At 40.0% G+C, this 24,831-nt stretch overlaps 1 protein-coding gene, 1 long non-coding RNA gene and 1 pseudogene across 17 annotated transcripts in view; 2 read left to right on the top strand and 1 right to left on the bottom strand.

Moving 5' to 3' along the window:
* Positions 1-2,500, bottom strand: part of LOC130543695 (uncharacterized) — a 31,711-nt gene extending 29,211 nt beyond the window's left edge. Inside the window, exon 1 of the long non-coding RNA XR_008959197.1 lies at positions 737-2,500. This is a non-coding gene — a long non-coding RNA (uncharacterized LOC130543695). The remainder of the gene's footprint in view (positions 1-736) is intronic.
* A 65-nt stretch (positions 2,501-2,565) lies between these two features.
* Positions 2,566-3,942, top strand: LOC113260726 (elongation factor 1-alpha 1-like; annotated as a pseudogene).
* A 5,917-nt stretch (positions 3,943-9,859) lies between these two features.
* Positions 9,860-24,831, top strand: part of CPLANE1 (ciliogenesis and planar polarity effector complex subunit 1) — a 136,112-nt gene continuing 121,140 nt past the window's right edge. For 12 of the 16 annotated variants that reach the window (XR_007191161.2, XM_026506834.4, XM_026506832.4 and 9 more), the window contains exons 1-5: positions 9,860-10,160; positions 17,428-17,557; positions 20,733-20,868; positions 20,983-21,102; positions 21,526-21,758. Coding sequence is in view for 15 of the 16 variants with exons in the window: in XM_026506834.4 (XP_026362619.3) it covers positions 17,477-17,557; positions 20,733-20,868; positions 20,983-21,102; positions 21,526-21,758 (570 nt within the window). In the remaining variant the exon portion in view is untranslated. Of the gene's footprint in view, positions 10,161-10,310; positions 10,557-14,610; positions 14,771-17,427; positions 17,558-20,732; positions 20,869-20,982; positions 21,103-21,525; positions 21,759-24,831 lie in introns of those variants that run through there. The other 4 variants (XM_048224340.2, XM_026506836.4, XM_057312201.1 and 1 more) reach the window with 3 other exon arrangements.

The raw sequence follows: 24,831 nt of genomic DNA, 5'->3' as shown, positions 1-24,831 counted from the left end.
TCTGTTTGGGCTCTGATAGATCTCTTTTTTGTTTTAGTCAAGCAGAGTTTTATTTTTGTTTAAATGGTAGCTTTCAGGGGCACCTGGGTGGCTCAGTTGGTTAAGCATCTGCCTTTGGCTCAAGTCATGATCCCAGGGTCCTGGGATTGAGCCCCACATTGGGGCTCCGTGGGGAGCCTGCTTCTCCCTCTCCCTCTACACCCACCCCATTCATGTGCACACGTGTGCGTGCCCTCTCTCAAATAAATATTTTTTAAAAACTAAACAGTAGCTTTCAAAAAAATAAATGATAGCTTTCAATATGTATTTTTTAATTTATTTTTATTTATTTATTTAGGTAATCTCTGCACCCAATGTGGGGCTCAAACTCAACACTCTAAGATCAAGAGTCGCATGCTCTACTGACTGAGCCAGCCAGGCACCCCAATATATGATTTTTTAAAAACTGATTTTGAGGCACCTGGGTGGCTCAAATCAGTTGAGCGTCCGATTCTTGATTTCAGCTCAGGTCATGATCTCAGGATTGTGAGCTTAGACCCTGTGTCAGACTCTGTGCTAGGTGCGAAGCCTGCTTGGGGTTCTCCCTCTCCCTCTCCCTCTGCATGCCCCCCCCAAACAAAACAAAACAACCCTGATTTTAATTGAAATAACATACAGAATAGCACCCAAATCATAGGATAAGTTTTCTCAAAGTGAACACACTTGTTTACCACTGAGTCAAGATGTAGAGCCTTACCTAAAAGCATGTATATTCTTTCCGATGTCCTGTCTTGATAGCCAAGGAATTGGGGCCGGTCTTACTTTTTGACGTACTTTTTTCCCCTTGACATGGGTTGTCTTTTTCCTTTTGATAGGCTTTCTGAAAGTAGAAATAACAAGTCCAGTTTCTCTTTAAACAAGAGGAGAATTTAGGACTTGAAACTAAAAGGGTGCACGTTCCAACAGTACTGTTACACTCATCTAAAGATCAAGAATGAACGGCAGCTTAGTAAACTGTCACAGCATCCCCGCACAGTCCGTCTGTCAAGTCACACAGCTGTTGTGGGTCCCTTTCTGAAGTAGAGCCTCAGAAGAGAAATCAGAGGATGAGTCCCTGTGGCTGAGATGACATATGGGTCCAAAATGCTTGCCACGAGAATTAGTCTTCTGTCTCTGACAACCCTGGCAACTCTAACAGGTTGCATAATTCAGCTTAATAGTTTCTGTTGAACTGGAAGACGGTCAAAATGGCTTCTGGATTCTTATTCATTGTCTGCCCGAGTACGTGATAAATTGACCCTCCAAATGAAGCAATGGGAAGCATACTTAACATATAAAATGGCTGCATTTCGGGTGACAGGGAAAAGCCAGAAGTAGCTATTGCAGCTACAGTCCTGTAACTCACCTTGTCACAGTGATTAGTCTATAAATGACACTTAACTAAAGCCTAACCCAATCAATGCTTATTTATTTATTTTAGTACAAGTGATTGACTCAAAGCAGGTATGTGGCTTAAATTGTTCCAATCAGAGTGAAGCACAGGTTGGGGAACTAGATCTTGTATTTCAGGATGGCGTGGTGTGACAGTGTAGGATCTGAGACATCTGTAGCCTTTTGCTACCATAGCAGAAGTGATACTTTTAAATAATATTTTGGGAAGTAATTTCATATTCTTTAAAATTTGTTGCCTTACATATTATACAGTCAGGGTTCTGAGAAAGAAGCACTAGAAAATGTGTGTGTTTGTGGTGTGTATTTTTGCAGGAATTTGACTTTATGCAATCAAGGGAGCTGTAAGTCTCTGTAAGGCTGTTTCTTTGCATCAGATGTTGGAGCTCGAAGTTCATAGAGCAGGCAGGCAGCAAGGGAGGATGGCTGCAAAGGAGAAGAGGGCAAGGACAGGTTGGACCCTACAAGCATGAACTGGAGCTCTTGAGGATGGCCAAAACCCATGTCAGTTCTTGTTGCTTCTGACCTTGGTGGTATTGGTGTCCTGCAGAAGCTGAGGCCTTCATGGAGCTAAATCCTTACACCTGGCCCAGGAGTTGGAGACTTTGAAAGAGGATCCACGGGAAGTTAGAGCAGCTGCAAAGCCAGCAGATAAGTGACCACATATGTGGGCTACAAGACAGCTACTTCACTTCTGCTTTCGAAATCTCCCATAAGAATCTTCCTTGTGGTCTACTCTAGCTAGAAACGTACCAGGAGGGGATTCAGCCTAGCCAAGCTGACAAAGTACAAAGCTATCATTACTACCCATTCATTGAATCAGTGACATTCACTTCTTTATATAGAAGATAGATGCTGGGGTGCCTGGATGGCTCAGTCGGTTAGGCGTTTGCTTTCTGCTCAGGTCATGATCCCAGGGTCCTAGGATGGAGCCAACGTTGAGCTTTCTTCTCAGCTAGGAGCCTGCTTCTCCTTATCCCTCTGCTTGCTGCTCCCTCTGCTTGTGCTTTCTCTCTCTGTCAAATAAATAAATAAAATCTTGAAAAAAAAGAAGATAGATACCACCTAGCTTTTTCACAACAGGTTTGTCACACAAAACACAGGTGTCGTGAAAACCACCAATAAACCTAAGCCAAAATAGGAAAGGAAAAGACTCATATCAACCTTGTCATTGGACACATAGATTCGGGCATGTCTACCACTACTGTTTATCTGATCTACAAATGTGGTGGGATCAACAAAAGAACTATCGAAAAATTTGAGAAGGAGGCTGCTGAGATGGGAAAGGGCTCCTTCAAGTATTCCTAGGTCTTGGATAAACTGAAAGCTGAACGTGAATGTGGTATCACCATCGATATCTCCCTGTGGAAACTTGAGACCAGCAAGTATTATGTGACCATCATTGATGCCCCAGGACACAGAGACTTTATAAAAACACGATTCCAGTCACATCTCAGGCTGACTGTACTGTCCTGATTGTGGCTGCTGATGCTGATGCATTTGGAGCGGGTGTCTCCAAGAATGGGCAGTCCCATGAGCATGCCCTTCCGGCTTACACACTGGGTGTAAAACAACTAAAACAGCTAATTGTTGGTATGAACAAAAGGGATTCCACTGAGCCAGAAGAGATACGAGAAAATCATTAAGGAAGTCAGCACCTATATTAAGAAAATTGGTTACAACCCTGACACAGTAGCATTTGTGCCAATTTCTGGTTGGAATGGAGACAACATGCTGGAGCCAAGTGCTAACTGCCTTGATTCAAGAGATGGAAAGTCACCTCTAAAGATGGGAATGCCAGTGGAACCACACTGCTTGAAGCTCTGGATTGCATTCTGTCACCAGCTTGTCCAACTGACAAGCCCTTGCATCTCGCTCTCCAGGACGTCTACAATATTGGTGGTATTGGTACTGTTTCTGTGGGCCGAGTGGAGACATGTTCTTAAACCTGGCATGGTGGTCACCTTTGCTCCAGCCAATGTTACAACTGAAGTAAAGTCTGTTGAAATGCACCATGAAACTTTGAGTGAAGCTATTCCTGGGGACAGTGTGGGCTTCATTGTCAAGAATGTATCTGTCGAAGATGTTCATCTTGGCAACGCGGCTGGTGACAGCAAAAATGACCCACCAAGGGAAGCAGCTGACTTCATGGCTCCAGTGATTATCCTGAACCATCCAGGCCAAATCAGTGCTGGATATGCACCTGTGCTGGATTGTCACACAGCTCACATCGCTTGCAAGTTTGCTGAGCTGAAGGAGAAGATAGATTGTCGTTCTGGAAAAAAGCTAGATGGTCCCATGTTCTTGAAATCTAGTGATGCTACCATTGTTGATATGGTTTCTGGCAAGCCTATGTGTGTTGAGAGCTTCTCTGACTATCCTCTTCTGGGTAATTTTGCTGTTCATAACATGAGACAGACAGTTGCTGTGGGTGTCATCGAAGCACTGGACAAGAAGGCAGCTGGAGCTGTCAAAGTCACCAAGTCTGCCCAGAGAGCTCAGAAGGCTAAATGAATATTAGCCCCAATACCAGCCACCACAGTTTTAATCAGTGGTGGAAGAACGGTCTCAGAACTCTTTGTGTCAATTGGCCATCTAAGTTTAATAGTAAAAGACTGGTTAATAATAACAACGCATTGTAAAACCTTCAGAAGGAAAGGAGAATGTTTTGTGAGCACTTGGGGGGTTTTTGTGTGTGTGTGCGTGTGTGTGGCAGTTTTAAGTTATTAGTTTTTAAAATCAGTACTTTTTAATGGAAAGTATTAAAAATCTGTCACAGATGGGGCGCCTGGGTGGCACAGCGGTTAAGCGTCTGCCTTCAGCTCAGGGCGTGATCCTGGCGTTATGGGATCGAGCCCCACATCAGGCTCTTCCGCTATGAGCCTGCTTCTTCCTCTCCCACTCCCCCTGCTTGTGTTCCCTCTCTCGCTGGTTGTCTCTATCTCTGTCGAATAAAAAATAAAATTTAAAAAAAAAAAGAACATTTAAAAAAAAATCTGTCACACAATTTTGAGATCCATTAAAACAAAAGTTCAATGAGAAAAAAAAAGAAGATAGATACCACCTAAAACAAAGTTTTCATTTTCAGTTTCAAGTCCCCAAGTAAAATTACTTGATTCTTTAATGAGACAGCAGTCTAAACAGTTCAGCTTTATTTACAGAGAAAGGAGTTCTCTAAATTTCTTGTTAAATTCCAAATTCAAAACATTAAAGTCTGACTATGGCATTTTGCCATAAGCCACAATGCAGGGCAATCCAAAGAAGACTCAGAATATGTTTAAGAGGAGTACTGTGCAGGCAAGAAGAGGAAGCCCCTCTGGCTTAGTGGAAACAAGGAATCAGATATGCATGTATTTCAAGATCAAATCTCATGAGGATGGGGTGAAGAAGAAAGTTGAAAGCCAAGGAGTTTTTCTCTGTCATTGGAAAAAATTGTCCTTTAGGAGGCCCACCCCCCAATATGGGGGTGATCCCACTAGAATAAAACATAGTAATGTGATAGGGAAAGGGACTGAGCTGCTCTTAGCTCTTAAGTCAAGTTTGAGGCATGTAACTTACATACTCTGGGGAAGTTGAGAGCAAGGGGACCCCCTGAAGAGGCACAGAATGGAAAGAAGAAAGGCTGAGCCTTAGTGGGCAGTGTAGCATCATCAGGGGAGAAAGAGGCTAACCCGCTGTACCACAGTAGATACCAATCCAAGAGATTAGGAGCAAACATCAAACATCCTGAAGCAGTGGGTAAGAATATAGAAAACAAAGTTTGAAGCCAAGTACTCTCTCCCCCATTGCCTTTAGGGCACACAACCCCTCTTCCCACTATCACTATGAATCTACCCTATAGATTAAGTAGAATGAGGAGAAGAAAAGCCACAAGATACAGCATTTATTTGAAATTCTTACAAAGAAGAAATGGTAGTACTATTAATGTCAAGATAAAGATTTTTCCCTGCTACACACAGGGGTAAGGGCTCATGAAGACTATTCAATTACAGAAAAAAATTATAAACTACATTTTCTTTGTAAAATGGTAGATTTGCCATCTTCTCACTTTACCACAAAAGAAGCCATCCTGAAGACGAAAGGCAGAGTGACAACAATTAGAGAAAAATAGAACCAAAGCCCTGCCTGATCAAAACTTGCCAGAAACCTGCTGAACCCCTGCATTAATGAGCTAATCATTTATTGTTTGGTTTCTTTTATTGTTAAATCCAGTTTAGGTTCTCTGTTACTTAAGATCTTAAAAATCTTGCTTAAAGATAAGCAATTTAAATCAGCTGGTATATCATAGAGTTTGGAATTAAACATAGGATGTCTAATATCTGAATCTAGACTCCCTTTTATTTTCTTTCAAAAGATTTACTATTTATTTGAGGGGGGAGGGGCAGAGAGAAAGGGAGAGACCATGTTAAGCAGACTCTGCACTGAGCTCGGGGTGTGACATGGGGTGAGACGTGGGGCGGTACGTGGGGTTCGATCTCACGACCCCAAGGATCACAACTCCAAGATTACCACCCAAGATCATAACCAGCCGAAACCAAGAGTCATATGCTTAACCTACTGTACCACCAAGTCACCCCACCAAACTTGGACTCTTAATCACCATATCACATAGGTGTAGCTCAATTGCCATTTCCTCTGCTGAATCTGCAACTACTTGCTACTCAAAGTATGGTCCAAGGACCTGAAGTGTGGCATCACTGGAAGCTTGTTAGGAAAGCAGATCTCAAGGCTCCCTCCACCCCAAACCTACTGAGTCAAAATCTGCATTTTAATAAGATTCTCAAGTGATTCCTATATACCTTAACGTTTGAGAAATACCATTTTGAGTCATTCTTTGCATTCTTACAACATGTTCCTTATTCATTGCTAGTTAAATAGTCATCTATCTCCTTACCAAAACTGTGATAACCTTGAAGGCAGAAAATACGTATCGTTATTTTAAAAATCTAACTACTTGTAATAATTGTCCACCAAATTGGTTGTCCATAATAATAATTGTGCACCAAAACATTCTTTCCGTATTACTGGGTACATTGCTGGTCTACGTTTCCCAGCCTCCCTTGCAATGTCCATGTGATTAAGTTCTCCCTAATGTAGCAGAAGCAGAAATATTGCGTACTACTTCTGGGCTCAGATCTTAATACTGTGGACATACAATCTCATATTCCCCTTCTCTTGGCTGAAATCCACGGTGACCCAGTTTGATTATGCAATAAGACACTGAAGAATGCCAGAGCAAGTATCTTGAAGGAAGAAGAATCTCTGAATAATTGTATGGATGAGAGCTACTCCTCCAAGTCGAATTAGTCACCTTGTAATAGATTCATAAGGGAGAAATAAATGTCTCTGTTCTTTGGGCCACTGATTTTTTGTAGGGCCTTTTTGATATGGCAGCCTAGTCTTATCCTAAATAATTCATCACTCCATCTTGTAATAGACCTCAGCGTAGAATGATTCCCCTTGTGCTGAAAGAAAGGCCTCAAATACACACAAATAAGCACTCAGCAGCCATTTCTGTACTATGTGATCCTAGCTATAGCGGACTGGTCCAGAAATGGATCCTTTACCCGAACTGCACTGTTTGCACTTTCCTGCCAAGATATTTGCAATTTTGAACTGAGAACAATTGGAATTGAGTCATATTAGTGGCAAGGTTTTAAAGCTGTGCTGTAAAATACAGAAGACACTAGCCACATGTAGTTATTTGAATTTAATTAAAATAAAATTTAAGGGGCGCCCCGGGTGGCTCAGTTGTTAAGTGTCTGCCTTCGGCTCAGGGCGTGATCCCAGTGTTCTGGGATCGAGCCCCACATCAGGCCCCTCTGCTGGGAGCCTGCTTCTTCCTCTCCCACCTCCCCTGCTTGTGTTTCCTCTCTTGCTGGCTGTCTCTCTCTCTGTCAAATAAATAAATAAAATCTTAAAAAAAATTTTTTTTTAAAAATCAGTGTCTCAGCTGCTCTAGTTACATTTCAGGTGCTCAATACCATTGTGGCTAATGGCTACCATTTTGGGCAGAGCAGACACAGAACCTTTCCACCATTACAGAAGTTTCTACTGGAGAGCACTGCTCTACACAGAATGCCTATGATCTGTCCTGGTTCCCGTTCCTTCCAAGGACTGGTAGTTGAAACCACTCCTTAGATTCTGTGGGATACACCACAATCTCTACAATAAATTCCCTTTCTTGCTCAAGCTAGTCAGATTTGATTTTATTATCTGCTACCAGAAGGATTTCAGTTATATATCTGGCACTATAACTATAACTACAAAACACCAACACTGCTGCTGTGGGAACTCTGAGCCTTATTTTTATTTGTCCTTACTTGGATTTTCACATGGTTGGTTACTCCTTCCTAGACTCATCCTTCCTAGGCTTTCATGACACCACACTTTTGTTCGTTCTCTTCCAACCCTCTGAAATTCTTTTAAGAACTGGTGTTCTTGAGCATGTGGGTGGCTCAGTCGGTTAAGCCTCTGACTCTGGGTTTCAGCTCAGGTCATGCATGATCTGGGGGTCATGAGAAGGGCTCCACTCTCAGTGCAGAGTCTCCTTGGGATTTTTTCCTTCTCCCTCTGCCCCTCCCCCTGACACCTGGGGACAGCCGTGCTCTCTCTGAAATAAATAAATCTTAAAGAAAAAAAAAAGTATAGTGACACCAGCTGACATTTGATTTAAATGAGGATAATAATAATGAAAAGCTTTATAAAAATAAGTTTAGTTATTTCATATTTTCATATAACTTACATCAAAGTGAAAAAGTAAATGCCAGACTTGCTCTATTTGGCAGAATAATTAATTCTCATGAGTAGTTATTTACAATAATAAACACTTGAACAATGCAATTGAACAAATGGTCAGGGAATATAAAGAGACAATTCATAAAAGGAGAATTACAAATGGATAGAAAATATTTGAAAAATGTTCAACCTCACTAGAAATAAAAAATGCATATTACCATTGTCACTTATTTGACAAAGATTCAAATGAGGCCAATATGCAACGTTCATGATACTGGAGGCCTGTGAATTAGTATTATGATTAAGAACGTCTATTTTGTAATATACGTATCAGGCTCTACCTTCACTTCGCATTTGAATCACTTGAGGAAATCTTATTATCTTGTGTTTTTTTTTTTTTTAAAGATTTTATTTATTTATTTGACAGAGAGAGAGACAGTCAGCAAGAGAGAAAACACAAGCAGGGGGAGTGGAAGAGGAAGAAGCAGGCTCCCAGCTGCGGAAGCTTGATGCGGGCTGGGATCCCTCCCTGAGCCAAAGGCAGACGCTTAACGGCTGCACCACCCAGGCGCCCCTATTATCTTGTTTTTTAAGTGTGATTCTTTTTATTTTTTTAAATTTTAATTCCAGTAAAGACCTGGGGAACTTTTAGAGATTTTATTTATTTATTTATTTATTTATTTATTTATTTATTTATTTATTTATTTATTTAAGAGAGAAAGAGCACAAGCAGGGGGAGGGGCAGAGGGAGAGGGAGAAAATCTCAAACAGGCTCCACGCCCACAGCCAGTCTGACCTGGGGCTCATATCGCCACCCTGAGATTATAACCTGCGCCAAATCAAGAGCCCACACTCAAGGGACTGTGCCCAGCACTGCTAGACTTGGGGAACTTCTAAACGCCAGACAAAAGTGGGTTCTATCCCCGATCAATCAAATCAGAATCTTCAGGAGTGGACCGCAAGTGCCAATATTTTTTAAAAGCTCTCCAAATAATTCCAATATGCAGTCAGAATTGAGAAACACTAAATCAAAAACTTTAAAATATATATTGACTCATTGTTTCTGATATTAAAGAACAAAACTAGAGTGTACACGTTTATGTATGAGAACTTCAGTAATGTTATAGTGTAAATGCAGAATGAAGCAAACGCTCAATAAAGAAACTTTGTAGAATAAAAAACAAAATCCCCCAAACCAGGCCCGAGACATCAACGTGTGAAGAGAAGGGCGAGGAGGGAAACAGAGCATGCCACTGCCGAAGGCATTAAAGTTTAAGCTACAGAAAAAATGCTTTTCCAGGCTCGACAGAGCTCTAGAGCTGCTTGTAGGTGACCCCTGTCCCCGGTCAGTCCGCTGGACCAGGACTGGGGCAAAGGAAGCCAAAACAGTACCGTAAACTAACAAGTCTCTAGGATGGCGAGTACAGACACGCTTTCCTTAGTGCTGTAGGTTGCACACCTATCTGTGGAGTGCTCTGTGCGACCGTTTTATTTACGGGTCCGGGGAGGTCTCCACAAGGGAGGTGACATCCCGGGAGTTACACACCAGTCGGTTACTAAACAGTCCCCCGAAAAGCGCCGTGCAGCGCCTGGGCACTCAAGAGGCGAGCGGCGGAAGCTGCGCAGACCGGGGGCACCGGGAGCCCGCGGAGGAGCCCGGCGGCGGGAGGCGGAAGCCTGGAGCCGGAAGCCTGGAGCCGGGAGCTCCCGGCGGCTCGGAAAACTAGGGGTGGGAACACGGAGCGCCAGGGTGAGGAGGAGGAGGGAGGAGCCTCACGAGCTTCCCGCCCGCGCTCCCCACCCGCTCGGAGCAGGCGCCCTGGCGCTGCCAACGTCTCCTTCCCCGCCCTCCGCCGTCGTCAGGGCACGGGCTCGCGTCTGGGCGGCCGGCCGGGCCCCTGCCCGTCGCCGTTCCGCCTTCTCGCTACGCGGCCCGTTTCTCCCTCCGCCTCGCCGCGCCTTCCTCGCCTCGGACGGGCGGAGCCCCGGCGGAGGTAACTGCCGGTAGATTCCTGCCACTCACGACCCCAGCCCCCGCCCCGCCCCGCCCGGCCGCCGGCGTCCGGGGGCTCCTCGGTCGCTACCTGCACCCTCGCGTCCTGTCCCTCCGCGACCTCCCTCACGCTCACCCCCCTCCTCCTTCAGCCGCACCCAGTCCTCTCGTCCTTCCCTCGCGCTCGGCCCTGTCGCCGCAGCATCCTCAGGCTGACGGAGGCGCGGGAGCTCCGGGGGTCGGGTCGCCCTCCGGCCGGCGTGGGACGACCTCCGCTGCGCGCCTGCCCTCGGCCGGACCCTGGTCCTCCAGCCCCAGGTCGTCGGGGGAGAGGGGGCGCCGCGGCGAGCACCCCACGGGGCATAGGGCCGCCCTCCCTACCAAGCCTAAGCCGCAGGTCGGGTAGGAAGCCCGGGAGGGGTCCCTGGGGATGACCCCGACTTGTGCGAGGTGGTCGTGGGGAAACTTGGGTCTGACGTTCTTGCGTATAAATTGAGCACTGAGGAACAGACGCGATTTCTTAGGCTCGTATGTGGTGGAGAAAACAGAACTTGAGTTATTCTCTGGAAATTGCGTTCGCCAACGAATTTTGAATGAAGTACTTTTTGGGGGTAGACTTAACGTGTGTTTCCTCCTAACCTATTTTGTGGGTGTGATTGAATTTATTTTTTAAAATTTCTTTCTACCATTAACTGATTTTACTCGTTTCGTGATGTTTATTATTATCCGTATGTAGCATTAGTGTTTTGACTGCCAGTTCACTAGGAGGCAGAAATAATCTTTGCCATGGAACAGGAGATGAGAACATCTTTTAGAGTTCTAAAAGATGAAAGACCATCCCTCATCAAATCCTGTAGGAGTCTATCTTTACACCTTGAGCCATCTTTTTATCCTTTACATTTTAGTTGAAAGGCTTATATATGACCATACTTCTGGAGTATTTTAAAGCAAATTCCTGGCATAAATACTTAAGTATAAACTGTATCTCTCATATCTGGGAGAGGTAAGCACCCTTAAAAAAAACCCGAAAACCCATAATGGAATTACTCACATACCACCAAAAATAACTAATTCCTCAATGTCATCTAATACCCTGGCATATTCAATTTTCATCTTTTTTGAATTTGAAATGCAGGTTTATGGAAAAATTGCGAAAAATAATGCTAAAGAACTCCTATACTGTTACCCAGTTTGCCCATTTGTTTATATTTTGCTCGTGCTTTTTTCTTCTCTTTATGCTTGTGCACACACATTGTTTTTTTCTGAATTGTTTGAGAGTGGATTGCATGCATCATGCCTCTTTCTGCCTTACTACTCAAGTAGTACAATATGTATTTCCTAAAAGCAATGATACTCTTTTACGTAAACACGTACATTTGTCAAATTCACGAATTTTAACATTGATATGTTACTTTTAGCTGTGCTGTGGTCCATATTTCCAGTTATGTCAAGTGTCATTAATCTTCTTTAACTTTGAATAGTTCTTGAACCTTTGTTTATCATGATAGTGATATTTTTAAGGACTAATAGCCCATTTATATAAAAATCTTCAGTATAAATTAGTTTCCTCATGAATAGTTAGGTTTGAATTTTTTTGCTGGAATACTATATACATAAAATGTTATGTCTTTCAAATTATCACAATCAGAGGAGCATAATGTCTCCCTTTTATGTTAATCTGTTTTCTCAACTATCATTTTTTTTTCTTGTTCACTGTTATTTTCTCCTTTTTTGCAAATTAAGTACAGTTGACCTTTAAAGCATGGGAGGGTTAGGGGTGCCAACCCCCACCCCCATGCAATTGAAAATCTGCTGACTCCAGAAAAACTGAACTACTAATAGCCTACAGTTGGCCATGCCTTACCAATAACAAGTATTTAACACATATTTTCTATGTTGTATTTTATGCTGTATTATAATATAGTAAGCTAGAGAAAAGAAAATGGCATTAATAAAATCATAAGAGAAAATACATTTACAGTACTATACCGTATTTATTGAAAAAAATCTGTGTATAAGTAGATACTCATAGTTTAAACCTGTGTTGTTCAAGGGCCAGCTGCAATTGTGGGGGAATACCTCCAGATGATGTAAATATCCTGTGCCTTATCAGAATCCTCCCTCTCCCTCTGCCTGGTTTAGCATCTGTTGACGGTTCATCCCTGAATCAGTTTCTACTATGATAGTTGTAAAATGGTGATTTTTCACATCTACCCTCAAATCAGTGTGGCCTCATTTATTCTTTACTTAATAGAGTGTGACCTCTTGCTCATCTTCTTTATTTTGATGCTCAGAGTGTCTCAAATTTGACCTGTGGGATTTAGCCCATCAATCTTGGTCCTCTTTCTCTTTCTTTCTTTCTTTCTTTCTTTCTTTCTTTCTTTCTTTCTTTCTTTCTTTCCTTCCTTCCTTCCTTCCTTCCTTCCTTCCTTCTCTCTCTTTCTTTCCTCTCTTCCTTCCTTCCTCTTTCTTTCTTTCTTGTCTGTCTTTCTTTCGTTTATTTATTTGAGAGAGAGAGAGCGAGCATGTGTGAGCACCAGGGTGGGGGAGGGTGGGGGTGGGGAGAGGAATGGGGAAAGAATCCCAAGTGGACTCTGTCCTCAGCATGGAGCCCTAGGTGGGGCTTGGTCCCATAACCCTGAGACCATGACCTGAGCTGAAACCAAGAACTGGATGCTTAACCAACTGAGCCACCCAGGCACCCCTTGGTCCTGTTTCTTTTCAATATGTCCCCATCATATGTTTGCTTCCTTACTTTGGAACAAGATATTCCAGGTCCATCTGTTTCCTTCACTATCCCTGCCCTGAAATCAGGTGTTTTTTCAGGGAGCCCTGGTTTCTCTTACTGAGGAATGGTACTTAGAAACCAAAGTCTGGAGACGCCTGGGTAGCTCAGTCAGGTCAGTGTCTGACTTTGGCTCAGGCCATGATCTTGGGATCCTGGGATCAAGCCCCACATTGGGCTCTGTGCTCAATAGGGAGTCTGATTCTCCCTCTCCCTCTCCCCCTCCCCCGCTTTTGCTTTTTCTCTCTATCTCTCAAATGGGTGGGTAGAATCTTTAAAAAAAAAAAAAAAAAAAGGAAAGAAAAGAAAAGAAACCAAAATCTGGGTGCTAGGTTTACTCATTGCTACGAGTGTCATTGCTTCTATAGGCCCTTTTAGAAGACAGAGCTAGAAATCATGAGTTTTTATACTGATACCTCTAGTTCTTATCCAGCCCCTTAGGGCTCTTCTTTACCTATCCCCATTCTTTGTTTTCCCTTTCTTCTACAATGAAAATGCTGGCTCCCATCAGCAGCTATACACATACACACATATACACACACACATATATGTAGGTATATGTTCATCTGCTCAGTCCTATAGTACAGAAAAAATAGCTTCATAATTTCTATACTTGTACCCCTAGGAAAAACAAACCACTAAGAAGAATTTGAGATTTGTTTGTAGTTCTTTTTATCTTCAGCTTGAGAGTATATAGTCAAAATACTGTATTTAAAGTTATTTGAATTAATCCTTTCTCTTTTCATTGTGGTTATTTTACTCATTTGAAATATGGTCGGATTTGCTTCTCTTTGTATTAAGTTTTATGTCCCCCCTCTATTCTTGTTTATTAATGTAATTCCAAAAGTCAAAACTTTACAGAAAGGTATATTGACTATCCCTCTCTCCCTAGCCTTTCCACTCTTTTTTGCCACCCCCGCCCCATGGTAGTTAACCTGTTCTGTTAATTTTTGTTTCATTTTTCTGTTTCTTTTTGCAAAATTAAATGATGCATATGTTATTTTCTTTCCTTACGTACAAAGTAGAATACTCAGTATACTCTTTTTTTTAAAGTAGACTCCACACTCAATGTAGGGCTCACACTCAAGATCAAGAGTCGCTTTCTCTACCAACTGCGCCAGGCAGACACCCCTATGTATACTCTTTTGCATTCTACTTTTCTCTTTTTTAAAGAGTCAGTGAAGTTTGTTTTATTTATTTTTAAAAAAGATTTTATTTATGTGTCAGAGAGACAGAGAAAGAGCAGAAGCAGGGGAAGCAGCAGGAGGAGGGAGAAGCAGGCTACCCGCTGAGCAAGGAGCCCGGTGTGGGGCTTGATCCCAGGACCTTGGGATCATGACCTGAGCCAAAGGCAGATGCTTAACTGACTGAGCCACCCACCCAGGTGTCCCTGCACTTTACTTTTTTCAATTAACAATATATTTTAGAAATCGCAGTTCGTAGAGATCTTCCTTATTCTTTTAGGCAGCTGCTGAATATCTGTTTCTAACTGGTTTATTTAAACTAAGGTCCAAAAAAGATCCTCATATATTGCATTTGGTTAATATGTCTCTTAATACTCCCCCCCCTTATATATATGAGCATATCTATAGCTATATAATACATATATAGCAGTTTCTCCCCCTTCCCTCCTTTTAAAAAGATTTTATTTATTTATTTATTTTAGAGAGTACACATGTGAGTGGGGAGAGAGGCAGAAGGAGAGGGAGTGAGAGAATCTCAGGCTCCCCACTGTGCATGGAGCCCAACTTGGGGTTCCATCTCACAACCCTGAGATCGTGATCAGCACTGAAATCAAGAGCCAGACGCTTAACTGAGCCACCCAGGTGCCACTCTCTCCCTCCCCTTTATTTTATTTTGTTTTTTAAAATATTTTATTTATTTATTTATTTATTTATTTATTTATTTATTTGACACAGAGAGACAGCCAGTGAGAGAGGGAACACAAGCAGGGGGAGTGGGAGAGGAAGAAGCAGGCTCCCAGCGGGGCAGGGAGCCTGATGGCTTGATCCCAGGACCCCGGAATCATGCCCCAGGCCAAAGGCAGATGCTCAACGACTGAGTCACCCAGGTGCCCCATCTCTCCCTCCCCTTTAAAATGCCATTTATTTGTTGAAGAAACGGCATCATTTATCCAATAACATTTTTACATTCTGAATTTAGTTGATTTTATTCTCCTGGTATATTTAGTATGTTCCCTTATTTTCTTTATTTCTTGCCAATTGGTGTTTAGAGTCAGAGATTAAGCTTCAGTTTTAAAAATTTTATCTTTTTAAGAATATTTCATTGGTCCTGGGTAGCTCAGTTGGTTAAGTGTCTGCCTTTAACTCAGGTCGTGATCTAGCCCCACGTTGGGCTCCCTGCTCAGTGGGGAGTCTGCTTCTCCCTCTCCTTCTACCCCTACCCCCCACTGCTTATGCTCACTCTGTCTCTCTCAAATAAATAAAATCTTAAAAAAAGAGAATATTTCATAGATAGTTCTGTGTACTTCCCATCTACATAGCAGCATATCAGGAGTAATATAATGTCTTTGTCTCACAGTTAGTAGTTTTAAGATTGTAGGCTGTGTCAGTTCATCTAATAAAGTTCCTCATCTACTTTCACCTAATAGTTTTAGCAACTGCTGACACTCTTGACTAGATCTGTTACTTCATTAGGAACTGCAAATGATGCTTTTCTGATGGTATCATTCCTCTTGCATTTGGTTAGCTTTTCTTTAAAGATTTATTTATTTATTTATTTATTTATTTATTTATTTATTTATTTATTTAATAGAGTGTGTGTGTGTGTGCACAAGCGGGGAGAGGGGCAGAGGGAGAGGAAGAGACTCACAAGCAGACTCCCCACAGAGTGTGGAGCCCCAAATTGGGGCTCCATCCCACAACCCTAAGTTCATGACCTGAGCCGAAATCAAGAGTCAGGAGCTTAACCCACTGAGCCACACAGGCACCCCTGGATAGCTCTTTTTAAAGAATTTTTGTTTATATTTATTTATAATTTTATTTATATTTATAATTTATAAAAATAATTTTTCATTTAGATTATTAGGGTTCTGAGCAATTGAAAAACAATGTTACGGTATAAAATATGAGGATGGCTAGCATCTTAATGGTCCTCTTTGCTGTACTTGAATAGTTTTTCTTTTAAAGCTTATTTTATAAAAATTCAGCTACTTTCTTTTTAAAGGTGACATTAATCATACCAAATAAATTCAACTTTTTTGGATTTCATAAACTAAATAGCATTAGGAATATAGAATTTAAAAAAAGGAAAGAATAACGCTATGAATGAATACAGGCCAATGGCCAAATTATGTATGATTTCTCAATTTTAAAAATTAAAAAAATTAATTTGGAACAGTCAGAAACTTATAGGAAAATTGCATATATAGTACAAGGGACTTTTTTTCATGACTCATTTGAGAGTGAGTGACAAACTGATGTTCTCTTACCTCTGAATATTTTAGTGTGTATTTTCGACAAACAAGGATGTTACATAGATAGAAGACACCCATCAAAATCAGAAAATTAGCATTCATACATTACAACCAAATCATCCTCAGTTTCTTTTTCTGTTCAGGTTTTTCCAGTTGCCAATATTGTCCTTTATCATGAAAAGATAAAATTTACAATTACTCATTGCAGCTCATTTAGTTATCAGGTTTTCCATCTGGGACCAGTTTCTTGGCCTTTTTCCCAACTTTCATAACCTTGCAACTTTTGAAGATTTCAGATCCGTTATTTTGTAGGATGTCCCTCAATTTGGATTTGCCTAATAATACATCCTTGTGATTAGATTCAGGTTATGTATCTTTAGCACATATGTCACAGAGACATTTTTCTCATTTTACCTATTAGGTGACACATGATCTCCGGTTGTCCCATTTCTGATAATTTTCATTTTGATCACTGGATTAAATGGAGTCTGCCTGGCTTCTTCATTATAATGTTACTCTTTTCTTTTTTGCAATTAATGAGTACTTTATAGAGTATTTTTATGCTTTCGAAACAGTGTAAATATGCCATTTTTAATAAAATGTTCAATTGGTTAATTTACTTATACGGATTCATGCTTTCCTCTTTCTAAGGTAAGATATTAAGAATGCATATCTCAAATAGCCCTCAATGAGAGAACTGTCAAAGTCACAGTATAAGAAGGGCATGTGGGATGGGAGATACTGTTGTGACAATCTTTGCGAAATACAACCTATGGCACTGAGAAAAGCATATCACATAGAAACTTTATTGTCAAGATCTTTTTCTAGTTTATTTTTGTCTTCATAGTATGAGAAAAAACTTGTGAAAAAAGCAAATACATTTTGCCTATTTGAGATATGAGATACTAAATGCATTCTCAATATCTTACCTTAAAAAGAGTTAATTTGAGCTGTTGAAAAAGTAATTTACTTTGTGAAAATTCTGAATTAGGATCCTTAGTAAATCTTATAGGCTATTTATTATTATCATGATTTTTTTTTTTACAGCATCTTGTAGACTGTCTTTACTTAATTGGTCATTATTATTTTAACAAGCATGGAGGTAAGATTAGAAGTTTTGACATCAACAAGTATCAAGCAGAAAAAGCCCTGGCCACGAGTTTCCTGGTTAGGACAGGTAGGTTTTTCTTTCTTCATACAATACCAGCTGTAATAATGTGTAAATGTATACTTTGCCTCTAAGATAGAATGCTGTATGGTCTTAAAAAACCCCCCACCATCTCTAGAAGGATCATGTGCTTACAGAACAGGATTTTTGTGTTTGTTTTTATTTTTTTATGGTGAGCAGGTTAGCTTGTCCAGAAGGTAAAATGGTCTGTCTAGAAGAACTATTTTACTTTCAAAAAAATTTTTGTCTTATTATGTTTAAGGTTGAGATGGCATATATCAAGGGGAGGTTTGTTTTTTTTTTTTTAGGCTTTTATTTATTTATTTGAGAGAGAGAGAACATGAGCAGAGGGAGGGAGAGGGGAAGGGGGGGAAACAGACTCCCTGCCAAACGTGGAGCATCACGTGGAGCCCCATCCCGGGGTCCCCTGATCATCACCTGAGCTGAAGTCTGATGCTTAACTGACTAAGCCACCCAGGTGCCCCTCAAAGGGAGTATTTTAATGAAAAATTTTAATTTAAATATAATTAACATAACAATATTAGCTTCAGGTGTATATTCTACAATTCTGTGCATTACTCAGTGCTCCTCACAATAAGTACAGTGACTATCTGTCACAATACAACACTGTCACAATGTTACTGAGTATATACCCTGTGCTGTACTCTTCATCTCTGTAACTTGTTTATTTTATGACTGGAACTCTATACCTCTTAGAGATTTTGCCCATCTCCCCACTCATCTCCCCTCTGGCAACCTACAGTTCTCTGTATTTAAGAATCTGTTTATTTTGTTATTGTTTGTTCATTTTGATTTTTAGATTCAGCAAGTAAGTGACATCATGGTATTTGTCTTTCTCTAACTGACTTATTTCACTTAGCATCATACCCTCTAGGTCCATCCGTGTCATTGCAAATGGCGAGATCTCATTCTTTCTTATCACCGAGTAATATTCCAGCTCATCTCTATACCACATCTTCTTTATCCACTCACCTATTGATGGACACTGGGTTGCTTCCATAGTTTAGCTACTGTAAATAGTGCTGCAATAAACACAGAGGTGCATATGTCTTTTTGGATTAGTGTTTTTGTTTTCTTTGGGTAAATATCCAGTAGTGGAGGGATGCATGGGTGGCTCAGGTCGGTTAAGCGTCTGCCTTTGGCTCAGGTCATGATCACAGGGTCCTGGGATTGAGTCCCACATCGGACTTCTTGCTCAGCCGAGAGCCAGCTTCTCCCTCTCCCTTGGCCTGCCACTCCCCCTGCTTGTGCTCTCTCTCTCTCTGTCTGTCTCTGACTAATAAATCCAATAGTGGAATTAGTGGATCATATGGTATTTCTATTTTTAATTTTTTGAGAAAACTTCATACTGTTTTCCACAGTGGCTGCACCAATTTATATTCCCACCAACAGTGCACAAGAGTCTTTTTTCTTCACATCCTTGCCAAACACTTGTTATTTATTTATTTTTTTTAAGATTTTATTTGTGAGTAATCTCTATACTCAACATAGGGCTTGAACTTACAACCCAAGACCAAGAATTGCATGCTCCACTGACTGAGCCAGCCAGGTGCCCCTTTTATCTTTTCTCTTTTTAAAAGATTTTGTTTATTTATTAGAGAACGTGAGCAGGGAGAGTGGCAGAGGGAAAGCCAGAGACTCTTAAGTAGACTCCCCACTGAGCACAGAGTCCAATGTGGGGCTCGAACTCAGGACCCTGAGATCATGACCTGAGCTGAAACCAAGAGTCAGATGCTTAACTGAGCCACCCAGGCAACCCCCTTTTTGTCTTTTTGATTCTAGTCATTCTGACAGATGTTAGGTGATATATCTCAGCGTGGTTTTGATTTGCACTTCCCTGGTTAGTGATACTGAGCATCTTTTCAGGTATCTGTTGGCCATCTGTATGTCTTTTGTAGAAGAATTTCTGTTCAGGTCCTCTGTCCATTTTTTAATTGGATTATTTGGTATATTTAATTGGATATACAAATTAGTTGTATAATTTGTATAATTCTTTGTGTACTTTGGATTTTAACCCCTTACCCGATATATCATTTGCAAATGTCTTCTCCCATTCAGCAGATTGCCTTTTTGTTTTCTTGATCGTTTCCTCCTGCATGGTGTAAAAACTTTTTACTTTTGTGTAACCAAAAGGGAATATTTAATCTTCTGAACCTTTCTTTACCTGAACAGTCAATGAAGTGTTTCCTCCCATGTGATTTTCATGAGTATTCAATAAAAGTGCCCCTTAGAACTTAGAATAAAGATGGGCCAGAATATACCAGCAATCCAGGAACACCATTCACAATATATGGAATAGATTCCTCACCTTAGGGAAAGTTGGCAAACCTATAAAATCCTCTTGAAATATGTAATAATTACGAAAATTTAAAAACTTGGTGTTTAGAATCATTTCCTGTGAGAAATTATAGTGTTAACTTCCTCTAGAACAGTGTCTCTTGAACTTTGCAGTGGTACAGAATCATCTGGTGATGCCCAACCCAGGGCTTGAACTCAACAACCCTGAGATCAAGACCTGAGCCGAGATTGAGTCAGATACTTAACCAACTGAGCCACCCAGGCGCCCCTTTATCTGGTGATCTTTTTAAAACAAGTGTTGGGCCCCACTCCTGGCATTTCTGACTGAGTAGGTCTGGGTGGAGCGTGCGCATTTCTAACAGGGTCTCAGGTGTTGCTGATAGTGTTGGTTAGGTGGTGCTTTGAAAACCACTGCCCTAAAATATATGAAAACAAGGTTCATTCAAAATGGCATACTTTTTCTAGATAATCAAAAATGATCAGAGCCTGGGGTTTATAAATTTCAGAAGACATATATGTTTTAGTCTAGGTAAATAATTAAAAAACTTATACTGCTGTTTAAATTGATGAAATTAAACAACACGTAACTCAGTTTTGGCTAGCAGAATTGGAAGATTTTAAAGGTCAAAAAGATCTAGATGCAACCATTAGGTTAGTCTCCCTAGTAATTCTATTAAGAAGTATTTTAAGATAGAATGAAAAAATCTCCAGGTAACCTAATCAGCCTTATTGTTCATTTTATTATTTGTGGTACAAGTATATAATCTTTCTTGAATGTCACTTTGTTTTCCTTTGTGCGATCATTTAGGTTAGAGGTTGAATTAACTTCTGGCACCTCTTAAGTCTCACATGTTTCTTCTCTTAGGAAAATGAAGCTGTTTTTCTTTTGGATGATAAATTCATAAATGAAGTTAATTTGGTATCAGGAAGAACAAAGAAGAAAATTCCTTGTCTGCAGCCTTTACTGAAGGATGTTATTTTCCTAACAACATCCAGTAATGGTTAAGTAGTACTGATATTTTCAAAAGGCTAGATTAATTGTGTTTGTTCATAATTTGGGGTAATATTAAGGGAGATAATAGATTATAAGTATTGTATTTCCGTTTTGGAAACAGATGCCTGGCTGGCTGGGGTACTCACTACAGGGGAGCTTTTTCTTTGGAACAAAGATCAAGATTGCTTGAAAACTATACAGGCAACTGAAAAGCTTAAGAAAATGATTCAAGCTGCAGCAGGTGGGAGTTTTTTATTTGCTTAAATTGGTTTACTTGGTAAATAGATGGAAAAGAAGATGAGACATTTTCTTATTACTATTTTAAAAATATATCTCTGTATGTGTGCATATATATCTATACATATGGAGATTTATACATATATATGTTTTCTTACATATGTATGAATTTTTTTGGTGGTGTTTATTTGTGATTCTTAGAGTCATCTTGAAGAAAAGTCTGGCCTAACAATGGGTTCCTAATATCACATAACAAGTACATGATAAATGTTACTGTTATTTGTACTTTTAATTTATTAGTAGTGCCTTAGTTTTATCCTGAATGGAAGCATCATTTAGGTTTCTTATTGTCAGATAAATTATGTACTTTCTGGGAAGAATTCAGACATCAGAGGTTTAATTAACTTTTTTTTTTTTTTTTTTAAAGCAAGCTCCTTGAGACTGTACTTGTATGTATCTGGAAATGGGAAGAGAGTTCTGCTTATAACTCCTTCTGGATGCATATTTCTTTGGGAATATTTGGAATTCAAGAATATCTTCTCTTCTAAAAGCCCTTCATTGGTAGGCCAGTGGTCCCAGATCATACCTGAAGAAGCAGTTCATTTGCCTTCTAATGAAGATAAAGAAGCTGTAGTGCATGCTGTTTTTATAAAAAATGAGGTAAAATCCTTATTAGACAGGGTGTTATAGAAGTTGAGATCTCCACTCTAAGAACAGACACTATATGTGAAGTTATTGAGTAGAGTGTGTAAAGCACTGTCATATATCTTTAGTCATCATTAATTGTCACAGTAATTGTGAAATTATTATGGAAAAAATGTTATTACATTTCTTGGTCATATTTTTAAAAATGTTTATTAAAAATGGTTTGAACTCCACCAAAAAAAACTACTAGAACCAGCAAATGAATTCAGTAAAGTCACAGGATATGAGATGAATATATAGAAATCTCTTGCATTTCTCTACGCTAGTAATGATGTAGCAGAAAGAGAAATTAGGAGAACAATTTCATTTATAATTGCACCAAAAAGCATAAAATACCTAGGCATAAACTTAACCAAGGAGGTGAAAGATCTGTACTCCAAAAACTATAAAATACTAATTAAAGAAATTGAAGTTGACACAAACTAATGAAAGATATTCCATGCTCATGGATTGGAAGAACCAGTATTGTTAAAATGTCCGTACTACCCAAAGCAGTCTACAAATTTAATGAAATCCCTATCACAATACCAACATTTTTCATAGAACTAGAACAAATAACCCCACAATTTGTATAGAACCACAAAAGACCCAGAGTAGCCAAAGCAATCTTGGAAAAGAAGAACAAAGCTGGAGGTAATCAAAACAGTATGTACTGGCACAAAAACAGACACATAGCTCAGTGGATCAGAATAGAGAACCCAGAAATAAACCCATGCATACATGGTCAGTTAGTCTATGAGGAAGGAGGCAAGAATATATAGTGGGGAAAAGACAGCCTCTTCAACAAATGGTAGTGAGAAAACTGGACCATTTTCTTACACCACAAAAAAATAAACTCAAAATGGATTAAAGACCTAAATGTGGGACCTGAAACCATAAAATTCCTAGAAGAAAGCATAGGCAGTAATTTCTTTGACATCAGCTTTAGAAACATTTTCCTAGAGGGGCGCCTGGGTGGCACAGCGGTTAAGTGTCTGCCTTCGGCTCAGGGCGTGATCCCGGCGTTCTGGGATCGAGCCCCACGTCAGGCTCCTCCGCTGTGAGCCTGCTTCTTCCTCTCCCTCTCCCCCTGCTTGTGTTCCCTCTCTTGCTGGCTGTCTCTATCTCTGTCGAATAAATAAATAAAATCTTTAAAAAAAAAAAAAAAAGAAACATTTTCCTAGATACATCTCCTCTGGCAAAGGAAACTAAAGCAAAGTTAAACTATTGGAAGTACACCAAAATAAAAAGCTTTTGTACGGGGAAGGAGGAAGCCATCAACAAAACAAAAAGGTAATTTGTTGAATTGGAGAAGATATTTGCAAATAATATTTCTGTTAAGGGGTTAATATCCAAAGTATACAAAGAACTTACACAACTCAACACCAAAAACCCACAATTAATCCAATTAAAAAATGGGCAGAGAACCTGAATAGACGTTACTCTACAGAAGACATACAGATGGCCTCAGTTACATGAAAAGATGCTCAACATCACTAATCATCAGGGAAATACACACCAAAACTACACTGAGATATATCAGCTAACACCTGTCAGAATGACTAGCATCAAAAAGACAGGAAATAACACATTTGGCAAGTATGTGGAGAAAAAGGAACCCTCATGTGCTGTTGGTGGGAATATAAATTCATGCAGCCACTGTGGAAAACAGTATGGAGTTTCCTCAAAAAATTAAAAATAGAAATATCGTATGATCCACTAATTCCACAACTGGATATTTACCCAAAGAAAACAAAAACACTAATTCAAAAGGACATATGCACCTCTATGTTTATTGCAGCACTATTTACAGTAGCTAAACTATGGAAGCAACCCAGTGTCCATCAATAGGTGAGTGGATAAAGAAGATGTGGTATAGAGATGAGCTGGAATATTACTCGGTGATAAGAAAGAATGAGATCTCGCCATTTGCAATGACACGGATGGACCTAGAGGGTATGATGCTAAGTGAAATAAGTCAGTTAGAGAAAGACAAATACCATGATGTCACTTACTTGCTGAATCTAAAAATCAAAATGAACAAACAATAACAAAATAAACAGATTCTTAAATACAGAGAACAAACTGGAGGTTGCCAGAGGGGAGGTGGGTGAGAAGTGGGTGAGGGATGGATGAAATAGATAAAGGGTATGAAGAGCACACTTATCTTGATGAACACTGAGAAATGTGTAGAATTGTTGAATCATTATATTGTACACTCCTAACACTGTTCATTATTTACTTAAATTAAAAAAATGATTTCAGTTAGAGCTTCCTTTTTCTTTCCCTAGTTTCACTTTTCCCTAGTTTTAAAATTGAATTTTTACTTATTTTTTTATTTGAGTATAGTTGACACACAGTGTTACATTAGTTACAGGTATACAACATGGCGATTCAACAACTCTGTGTTATGCTGTGCTTACCGCAAGTATAGTCACCATCTGTCACTATGCAAAACTATTACAATATCATTGATTATATACCCTATGCTCTACCTTTTACTCCCATGACTCATTTGTTACATAACTAGAAGCCTGTATCTCCCACTCCCCTTCACCTATTTTGCCCATCCTCCCCACCCCGCTTCTGGCACCCTGCAGTTCGTTCTCTATCTATAGGTCTGATTCTGTACTTTTCCTTAGTTTTAAAATATAACTAGTTTAGTAATTTAAAAAGCTAGAACTAGTGATATTAAGTAAGACATTTAATTTCCAAGAAAGAATGTATTAACTAAAAAACTATAAATAGCTACCCGCATTCTTTGTATGTATGGACCAACATTTCATTACCCAATCCACTGTTGTTAGAAATCACATTTTGAAATTTTATTTTCCTCTACCTTCTTCCACCTCTAGGGGTAGTGCCCTAATTTAAATAATATATAACTATAAAATAAGAGAAAAATATGTGAGAATAAGAACCTTTCCAGTAATAGTCATAGTAAATGGCAGTGTTTTCTTGGGACATGCCTCAGAAATAAGTTACTTAATGGGCGCCTGGATGGCTCAGTCGGTTGTGCTTCTGACTTCAGAAATAAGTTACTTACTCT

This window comes from Ursus arctos, unplaced genomic scaffold (genome assembly GCF_023065955.2).
Source record: "Ursus arctos isolate Adak ecotype North America unplaced genomic scaffold, UrsArc2.0 scaffold_15, whole genome shotgun sequence".
In the NCBI taxonomy this organism is placed as follows: domain Eukaryota; kingdom Metazoa; phylum Chordata; class Mammalia; order Carnivora; family Ursidae; genus Ursus; species Ursus arctos.
The sequence above is the reverse complement of the archived record's forward strand: the minus strand, read 5'-3'. Positions and strand labels throughout refer to the sequence as shown.